This window comes from Psammomys obesus, unplaced genomic scaffold, assembly GCF_907164565.1.
Source record: "Psammomys obesus unplaced genomic scaffold, mPsaObe1.curated_primary_1811, whole genome shotgun sequence".
NCBI classification, from domain to species: domain Eukaryota; kingdom Metazoa; phylum Chordata; class Mammalia; order Rodentia; family Muridae; genus Psammomys; species Psammomys obesus.
In genome coordinates, this window is record NW_026586463.1 from 3,961,757 (window position 1) to 3,971,648 (window position 9,892).

General features: G+C 38.1%; 1 protein-coding gene across 3 annotated transcripts in view; it reads right to left on the bottom strand.

The window, feature by feature from the left end:
* Cwc27 (CWC27 spliceosome associated cyclophilin) overlaps positions 1-9,838 on the bottom strand; it is a 212,447-nt gene extending 202,609 nt beyond the window's left edge. The window contains exons 1-3 of one of the 3 annotated variants that reach the window (XM_055601911.1): positions 9,810-9,838; positions 9,393-9,542; positions 2,142-2,238 (exon numbers count right to left, since the gene is read on the bottom strand). In XM_055601911.1, coding sequence (XP_055457886.1) covers positions 2,142-2,238; positions 9,393-9,434 — 139 coding nt within the window. In that variant the 5' untranslated portion in view covers positions 9,435-9,542; positions 9,810-9,838. Of the gene's footprint in view, positions 1-2,141; positions 2,239-9,392; positions 9,725-9,809 lie in introns of those variants that run through there. The other 2 variants (XM_055601910.1, XM_055601912.1) reach the window with 2 other exon arrangements.
* Between the last annotated feature and the right edge of the window lie 54 nt (positions 9,839-9,892).

The window sequence follows — 9,892 nt, forward strand, 5'->3', positions numbered from 1 at the left end:
TAACCATGAAGGCCAGAAGAGGGCACTGGATCTTCTGAAGTGGAGTTATAGACGGTTGTGAGCTGCCTTGCAGGTGCTTGGAACTGAACCGAGGGCCTTTGGAAGAGCAGCCAGTGCTCTTAAGTGTTGAGGCATCTCTCCAGCCAGGAGTACCTTTTTTTAAAAATCAATCTTCTCAGGTTTGTAGTTAGCCTTCCCAACAATAATTTCATTAAATTCTTACTTGTTTCGTTAAGAAAATTACACTGATTATTTCTATAAAATTCTTTTCTTCCATTTCCTGGTTTTCTTATAAATGGGAGAATAATTCCTTTTTGATGCAAGTGAGCTCTGTCAGTATCAACTGAACCTCATGTGTATTTCATTTCTATATTCTATCCAGATTCTTTGTTCCTTCATTCACCTGGTCCATGGATTGCAATTTACCATTCATTCTTTCTAGTGTTTTTGTAATTTCACTCTCCTGTAAAATTTGAGCTTTTGACTTCTTTAAACTTATTACCAGAAGACAAACTTTCCTTTGTCTCTTGAGTTTCTTAGCTTTGTTGACAGTTATTTGAGGCCTCTCGAAATACACTACCTGTCTGATTTTATTTCCTTCCTGCCTGCCATAGCAATTATTAATAATGATCTTTGCAGACATATTTTCTTTGTCTCATCTGAGGAATTGGATTCTTCTATTATTATTTCTTTAATCTTTACCCGGTAGGAATATATTTATCTAATTTTTATTTGAAGAGCTTTTCCCATACCATACAACAGGATACTATGGATTCTAGCCCCAAATGCTATTTTTCTGACACTATGAATAACAATATCTATAAAATCAGGTGTAGCTCGAAGACCCTGATTTGCACCCACCACTGGAGGCATTTAAAGTCATATGAAGTGCATTCTAGGAGCCAACAAGAAACTGCAAGTATATGAAATGTAAAGGTGTATAAACAAATATCCATGAACAAAAAATATCCAAGTCAACATAAAATTTTACAAAGCTTCTTACAAAGAAAACATCATCATGTTATGACTCAAACTGGTAACAAATTAGTGAATGCTAAGTAGTAAGCTTTATGGAAAAACACTTTGAACAAAATGATACAAATTGGCTATACTTAAATAAAAGCAGGGTGAGAAAAATTACAAAAAAGGAGAGCTAGTAAGAGGATGTGTGGAAACGGGAATGTTCAGAAAATAAGAAAGAATGGCTGACTGAAAGCATGTGATTAGGGGAATGGAAAATAACGGAAAGCTAGGAAGCCAAGTACCTAAAGATTCAAACATTGTGTGCATAGGCAGAAGGCAAAGAAATTAAAGGGAAGACTAGATAGAACACGCTTACAGACCTGGAGATTAAAGCCTAAGCCGTCTGGGGAAGAAGATGAAACTTGGTTTAGTGGTGGCTAACAAAAATTTCCAATAGAGATGAACACTACACCATTAGATCAATTCGGCACAAAAAGGGAAGAAATAGAGTTCTGAAAATAATAGTCGTTTGGCTGAAGACGACACAAGAATGAAAAAGATAACACAGAATGAGAGGCAAGCTTAGGGAATGTCTGTATGTAAAAAATGAAAAATGGCCGGGCATGGTGATACACGCCTTTAATCCCAACATCTGGGGGGCAGAGGCAAATGGATCTCTTGTGAGTTTGAGGCTAGCCTGGTTAACAAAGTGAGTTCTAAGACAGCCAAGGCTACACACAGAGAAACCCTGTCTTGAAAAAAAGAAAAACAAAATTAAAAATGGAGTGAATGTATCAACATCAGGTATGACTTGTCTCTGCTAAAAGTGTAATAGTTTATAGCTTATCTGGAGGAAAGTTGTTACCCCTGCAGTCTATTTCCTTATACGCTGCTCAACACCATGTCACTAATACCAAATGTTAGCTCTGCATAACACGAGACCTCAATGTGAAAAACATAATTGTAGTTTATTCTTTTAATTCTTCAAATGAATGAAAAGTTCATCCTTTCAGAGTTTTACTTAGAGTCTCACTGTGTTTCCCAGACTGTTCTGAAACTCGAAATGTTTCTCCATCAACCCCTCAAGTGCTGGGATTACAGGTAAGGCCAGTGTGCCCAACACACAGTGTAAAGGCAGGTAAGCTTCTCCTCAGAATGATAGTGAAGGTGATACTGACCCTCCAAACAGAGCTGAATGAAGTTCCTGCATGCTTTAGGAGCTTCTTTTGACCACAGCTCGATATCAATATCTCCAGCCGTAGTTTTCAATAAAACCTATGGAAAGAACATGACAAATATGACATCATATTCAATATTTATTTTGCTTGATCAGCTATTCAACTTGCAACAGTAATACAGTTTTTACTTTTAGAAGAAATATTACAAACTCAACTTGGGTTTTGTTGTTATATTGAACAAATGTCAAATATTCATTACAGCCCAAACATCATTAGATGATTCAACACACTATTTTCAGAAAAAGCTAAGGACTTTAAATAAATAAATAAATAAATAAATAAATAAATAAATAAATAAATAAATAAATAAATGGGTAGATAAATAAATAAATAAATAGATAAGCAAGCACCTACCTTTTCTACCTTTTTATTCACAGAAAACAAACTCTATTCATTTAAAAACCAAGAGTGCAAACTTAACTACATTATTTCCAATAAACTTGGTTAGTGAATTATGAAACTAAGAAGTTAGGGAACCCTCTGAACTACGTTATTAGAAAATTGTGCAAAGACTCAGCTGAAAGTCTCCTTGGGCTCTATTTCACGCTGAAATCACGCCAGCCTAATTTTGAATACTCTGCATGTGTGCACATGCACACACACACGTGTGCATACAGAGGCCAGGGGTCAACACTGGGTGTCTTTCTCCAGAGCTCTGTCTGCATCTTACTTTGATACAGTTTTTCTACTGAACTGGAGCTCAGCAATTCAACTAGACTGGCTGATGAGCAAGCTTAGTAGTTCCCCGGCCTCTGCCACTCCCTGGCCCCCAGTCTGGGGTTTCAGATTCATGCAACCAGGCCCAACTTTTTATGAGGTTTCTGGGAATCCAGATTCAGCAATTCTTACATCAAGCACTTTATCATAAACTGAGCTCTCTTCCCAGCCTGATTTTTTTCCCAGGTTTTGTTTTTGTTTATGTTTTTGCAGCCCGAGTCTTATGGCCTTATAGTCTGGCCTCAAACTCACCTTGACTCCTGTTCTTCCTGCCTCTAGCTCCCAAAGTACATGAATGATAGGCATGTGTCACCTTGTTCATTCAGGGCTGGAGATGGAACCCAGTGCTTTGTGCATGCTAGGCAAGTACTATACCAACTTAGCTGGAGTCCTCACCCACAGGAATATTCTTCATCCAATACTGGTTATTACTTGCTAAAAGTGTTAGGTCTTAAAGTTATCATATCTATAATAGGTAGATTGTTTAATAACCTCCTTTTACTGGTCATGGCAGCGGTTAGTCCTTTGTGGAACCAGCTGCTTTTTAACAACCAGAACCTCTGCTAAGGCTGGAGGGTGAAATAGCTTATTCAGCAACTGACTTAATAACTACAAATAACCAAAAAGAATATTAGTCCCTAAGTTTTAGCATCATGGCATAGCTGAAGTCTCCAGTATAAAATTTTCTTTTCTACCCCTACTGTAGAAAAGTTGACTAGTATCTATAATCTGTGGCCACCTCACAAAATGTTCTTGCAAATAAATACTGAAGAATAACTAAAACCAAACATATCCTCATGGGTAGTCCATTTATAAGCCACACTCTTTTTTTTCCTAGAACTCCTTTACTGTGTCAAAAATAACATTTTGGAAAAGGGATAAGTTTAGGAAAGCACCATTTAGGAAAGTGCTGCCTTTTGGGGCCTAGAGAGATGGCTCAGCAGTTAAGAGCACTGTCTGTTCTTCCAGAGGTCCAGAGTTCAATACCCAGCAACCACATGGTGGCTCCCAACTATCTATACTGGGATCTGATGCCCTCTTCTGGTATACAGGTGTACATGCAGATAGAGCTCTCATATATGTAAAATCAAGAAATATGTCGAAAGAAGGAAGGAAGGAAAGAAGGAAACGAGGGAGGGAGGGAGGGAGGAAGGGAGGGAGGGAGGGAGGGAGAAAAGAAAGGCCTTCCTGAGGGAGAAAAGAAAGGCCTTCCTTTTAACAATGCCCTTAAAGATGTAAATTGAATGAGAATGCTTTCTTTCTCTTTTTGTTTTTGTTTTTGTTTTGTTTTGTTCGAGACACGGTTTCTCTGTGTAGCCCTGGCTGTCCTGGAGAGCACTCTGTAGAGCAAATTGGCCTTCAACTCAGAGATCCACCTGCCTCTGCCTTTTGAGCGCTAGGTTTAAAGGTGTGTGTCACCATCACCCAGCGAAAATGCTTTTCAATAGCAAAGTGAGAAAGCTACCTCACTTTCCTCCCACACCACCTAGTACATTTTTTGCTACAACTTTGTTTCAGAAGCCTAAGAAAGGCTATCATAAATTATGTAACACTGACGAATGCGTTAGTTATTTAGGGGCCTTTTCTGGCAACACACAGCTTTTTTACAACTACTCTTCAGAAACTATAAAAATGAGAAAAGTGAAAATATCATATTGTGGTACATTTTTAATGGTTTCCTTGACTCATAAAAATACATAAAAAAGCCAAGCATTGTGGCATATGCCGTTAAGGCTAGCACTGAGAAGACAAAAGCAGGCAAATCTCTATGAGTTCTAGGCCCACCTGGTCTATGTAGCAAGTCGCAGTTCAACCAAGACTACATAGTGAGACCCTAGCTCAAAAAATGTTTTTCCTTTATTATCTTTTTATTGACTTGCTTTTATTTACTTATTTTTGTGTGTGAGAACCGATAGACATAAACTAAAGCTGGATAATTCCATCTACCTCAGAATGAACCTGAAATTACACAAAGCACTATTTTCTGACTTTCCCTAGGTCCTGATGTACACCATGCCCTGACCTACTTCACTGTCCCTTGTATGCTTTAAATGAAGCACTGTCAGTTAAGAGAACCTAGCTTTTTCTTCTCAGCAACCATTTTAAGAATTTTGTGCTTTTACAAAGACCATACTTAAAGACAGTTCACATTTTAACTTTGCAAAAGCATAGCAAAAAATTAGTATTATTTAGTGAGATATAACCTACATACTAGTAATTTTGCCCTCTTAAAGAGTTCACTATATTTTGCATTCAGAGTTTGTCAGCCACTGCCACTATTTTCAAAACATTTCATTACCCTAGAATAAAACCTGGACCCATTTTCAGTCCTTCGCTATTCTCCCTACCCTCATCCTTTGACAACTACTAATTTTTTTTCTGTCTATATGAACACTGCCATCTAAACAGTTCATATGAACAAAATCATACAAAATTGCCCTTTTGTGGCAGATCTTTTTTACCAAATATCTTTCTTTGAAATTAAAAAGGTCTGTATTCCTGTTCTATATAATTAGTTTAGAATGTTTTTAAACGCTTAGAACATAAACAATAGCTTTATAATATTAGTAGAAATTATTTCAAGACAGAACAAATATTTAATACAAAGGTCATTTATAATAATAATAAATGGAAACGTACTCCCAACAATCTTCATAACTTCTAATTGTCTGACAGATTTCCCATGCTTCCTATGCTTCAATGCTACCATTTCATTATATTTTTCTTTTATTTTTACAATGTATTTGTTTTGTTGAAGACAGGGTCTCACTGGGACTTTCTTTGTATACCAGACTAGCCTTGAACGCACAGGGAGCCACCTATCTCTGCCTACTGTGCTGGTATAAAAGGTATACACCACCATACCTAGCTGGTTTTTACGCTTGTTTGTTTTTAAAATAGGTAGCTCTGGATGCCCAGGAACCTGCTTTGTAGAACAGGGTGGCCCTGTGCTCAGAGATCAACCTGCCTTTGCCTCCCAAGGACTAGAATGAAAACAGGCACCACTGAGACCCTTCTAACAAATATCATTGTTTACTCTCCTTCCAACTCTACCCAGAAGTACAGAAATTTGGAAATCCAAGTACTTGCTAATTCAACTGCAATCTCAAGTTTGCATTTGTTTCACCCTGTGCTTTAGTAATGACAAGGGGAAATGTATTTTACTGATGATCGTTTGGTATCAAAATGAAACTTTAAACTAAGAACTTTACTCTTTTATACTATACCATTAAAGACTATCCCAGTTTCTTGTATGACTAAGTTTATTCAAATACCTAAAGTTTTAAAAAGTTAACAAAGAGGCTAGATATCCATCTTTAACAGTTATTGTTAACCAGACTAGAGCATAGAAATGTATAAACTGTATTTATTAAACATACCTTGTTTTTACAAAAAAAAAAAAAAGGTAGCACTACTCCTGGCTATGTTTCTACATTATTAATGTTATCTTTAAGATGAAGTTTACAAAGGCTGGCTTCGTTAATCTAGGTACCATATGCCCATGTACTGTATGTGCTATATGCTCATTAAAACTTAGATCATAATTATAGAAAATGACTGACAAGTACCTGTACTTTGTGAGTATATACTTCTTATTCATCTTTTTTTTTTTTTAATGTGAGTTCTGGGAATATGTACACTATATATGAATATATTTATCATTGTATTAAACAAATAAAACTAGAAATAATACAAATAGATACAGACTTTCTCCCAGTACCCCAGAAATAATGGTCTAAGCCCTAAAGTATGCCCTCACTAGTTTAGTAACTACCTCTGAAAATAAAGTAACACACATCACCTTTCCCTCCACATGCTTTTTTGTCAAGCTGCTCAGTGTAAAAGTTGAGTCTTCCACCTACTAGCCTGAACTACCTGGACATGCTATCCAAAAATTCTGACCCAATCTCCTTATAGAAAAACAGAGAGACTAGCCACAAATATTTGCTGTGAGGACAAAATGAGCTATTATATAATATATGGCTAAGAACGGCAGCACACAAGTAAGTAATCAAGAAACACTAGCCAATATTATTGGGGAGGGGTGTTTGTTTATTTATTTTGTTTTTGTTTGTTTTTACTGCTGGGAACGTATATCTAGAAAAAATATGTGTGGTTGAAACACCTTGCACACCACTGGACTTTCCACTAATAAGCCACTAAATTCATAATGGCTTTTTCCTCCTCTGGCAAGGATGGCATTCAGAGATTAGCTGATGCCATGCATCAACTTCTTCCTATGTGATACCACACTTACTGAATAAGAGAACTTTGTCCCATTGACTGAATATTTCTACTCTCCTTCAAGATCCAACATGCCACTAGACAGTAGAATAACAAGCTATGGTCTATACTTTATGTTCTCCTTCAGCCTGTTTCTGTTCAGTAGAAAAATAGTATTCATCATAATTTATTCCTATATTTTTTTCCACACAATTATTTTATCATACACAGTTCACTTAAATGATTTAACAATAAAGGGAAGATGACGAATTTTCTTCTAGTGCATCCTTAAAACCTAAAATAGAACCTTGCATGTGCTTTGCACAAGGGAAAAAAAAATGCTGGGCTGAGGAAATGGGTCAGTGGTTGTACTGCTTGGCAGACAAGCCTGAGAACCTGAGTTCAAAAGGCCAGAATACATGTGAAAGGCAGAAGCTGTAATGTGTCTTTAATCCCAGTGCTCCTCTGGTGAGCTGAGGAGAGCAGACAAGAGGCTCTCCAGGAGGCCACAGGCCAGCTAGGCTAGCACATGCAGCATCAAACAACAAAAAGACACTGCCTCAAACTAAATGGAAGATGAGGATCCTCACCTAAAGTTATACTCTCAGCCTTCACATCAGCACCAGCATGCAAAAAGACACACCTCACACATCCATATACATACACAATTTTTAAAATACTTGTTAAATGAATGAATTCCTGTTCAGAAGTGCTTTTACACTATGATCATATCAAATATCAAAGCATTTTCTAGAGTAAACAACAAGTTCCAGGACAGCCAAGGACTCATATGAGACCCTGTTTTATTTCTTAAAAAGAAAAAAAAAAAAAGTCATTAGAATAAAGCAACTAAATCTGCTCATGAGTATCAACAGTTTAACTTCACCCTCACTTATGCTTAATACCTCTCAGAAGCTAAAGAAGACATAGTATTAATTCATCTGCTTCGCCATCCTTTCGTAAATGATGAACTCCATCTAGCATATGTGAAGCACTGTTCTAGGTCAGTAGTTTTCAACCTTCCTAATTCTGTGACCCTTTAATACAGTTTTGGTAACCCCCTCGACTATAAAATTCTTTTAGATGCTACTTCATAACTGTAATTTGCTACTGTTGTGAATTATAATGTAAATATCTGATTACAGGATGTCTGCTACATGACTCCTGTGAAAAGTTCATTCAACCCCTACAGGGGTCTTGACGCACAGATTGAGACCACTATTCTAGATGCTCATCTCTGCCCCTATAGTGTTTGCATTCTATATAGGGAAGAAACAAAAATAAAATGCTATTAAATACTCAGAAATTGCTGAGAACCAGGGCATCCTTGAGAATTGCTGTTTGATAGGCCTCTTTGTTAAGAGTGACATTTTAACAGGTAAGATAGCAAACTGGAGAAAGATACAGCAAATATGAAGGGCCTAAACAGCAGAATGGTCAGCCTATTTCATCTCTACAACCATGTATTAATTAAAATAAACATTGTCCTCTAGAAACATAGGTTGGTTACAAAACCTATCAGGGATTCCTTTCCCATTTCAATGTGGTAATATTCCTCACTCCCCTACTGCTTCTGACAATTATCTCAAAGGATATTTTTCTCATCCTTTCCAGATTTTCACTCCATTGTATAGTCATAGCAATATAATCCCCTCTTCAAAACCTCACCTGCCAAAAACAATGTGACAATGCATGTTTGTAATCCAAAAGGCTTCAACAAGAAAGGGAGTTAAGAGCTAGCCTTGACTACATAATGAGACCTTGTCTCCGGAAAGATTTTCCTTAGCATCCTAAATCCTAAACTAAGCAACATGCTCTGGTAGGGTAACAGCTTGATATTACCTACCAACCAATGATATTACGTATCACCAGCACCTGGTAAAGTGCATGATGCCTAACAGGCGTTCAATAAATGGTTGTAGAGAATGGCATGACCTCCAAGTTAAACAGGAACAATAAACAATCTTAGCATTAAGTCTTTAAAAACAACAGACACTAGAAGGCGCTCACACAAGTTAGATCAAGGAAGTTAAGGGGCCCGAAGACTAGCGAATAGAGAAGTTGCTCAACGACTTTTTCAAAAATATGCTGAGACGTGCCAACGCAATATAGACGGAACACTGGCCACAAGCAGGGTGTGGACCACAGTTCTTTTGGTTTTTCCAACTCTAAGATCCCAGACACTTGGCCCTCCTCCCCGCCCCTAATCACAGAGCTCTCTACTGGGGTGTCCAGGCGTGAAGCTCTCACCTTCCCATTCGTGGGCGGCTCCTGGATGTAGATGTTACTCATCTTGGTCAGTGCTCAGGATTCCGCTCCTTAGCGTGGCCACGAACGAATGGCGGGTCTCTGTGCCTGCTTATTAGTACACAATTCTTTAACCTGGATACTTGGGGAAAACTTCACACGGTCAGAGTCTAGCAAAACAGCCGTACTAAACACCACTTATTCCCCAAACAAGCCCCTCATGGACGCCGCCATGTTGCTCCAGGACCCGAGCACCGCTAACTCCGGAGTGGGGGGAAACTTCCCTTCAAGGAACTACAAAAGACTATAAGACTTCCGCAGCTTTAGAGAATTTGTCATGTCATTTGTAATAACATTTAAAGGGACGCTCCGTAAATCCCAGTGCTGCGTCCAGGTCGGGTGTTCGCAGACGGTACTCACCTCCCGAAGCCGGCCGGAATGGTACCGACCACGTGCTCCGCCGTAGGACTCCCCTGGAAACTGCATCCGCAGCGCCTTAGTTC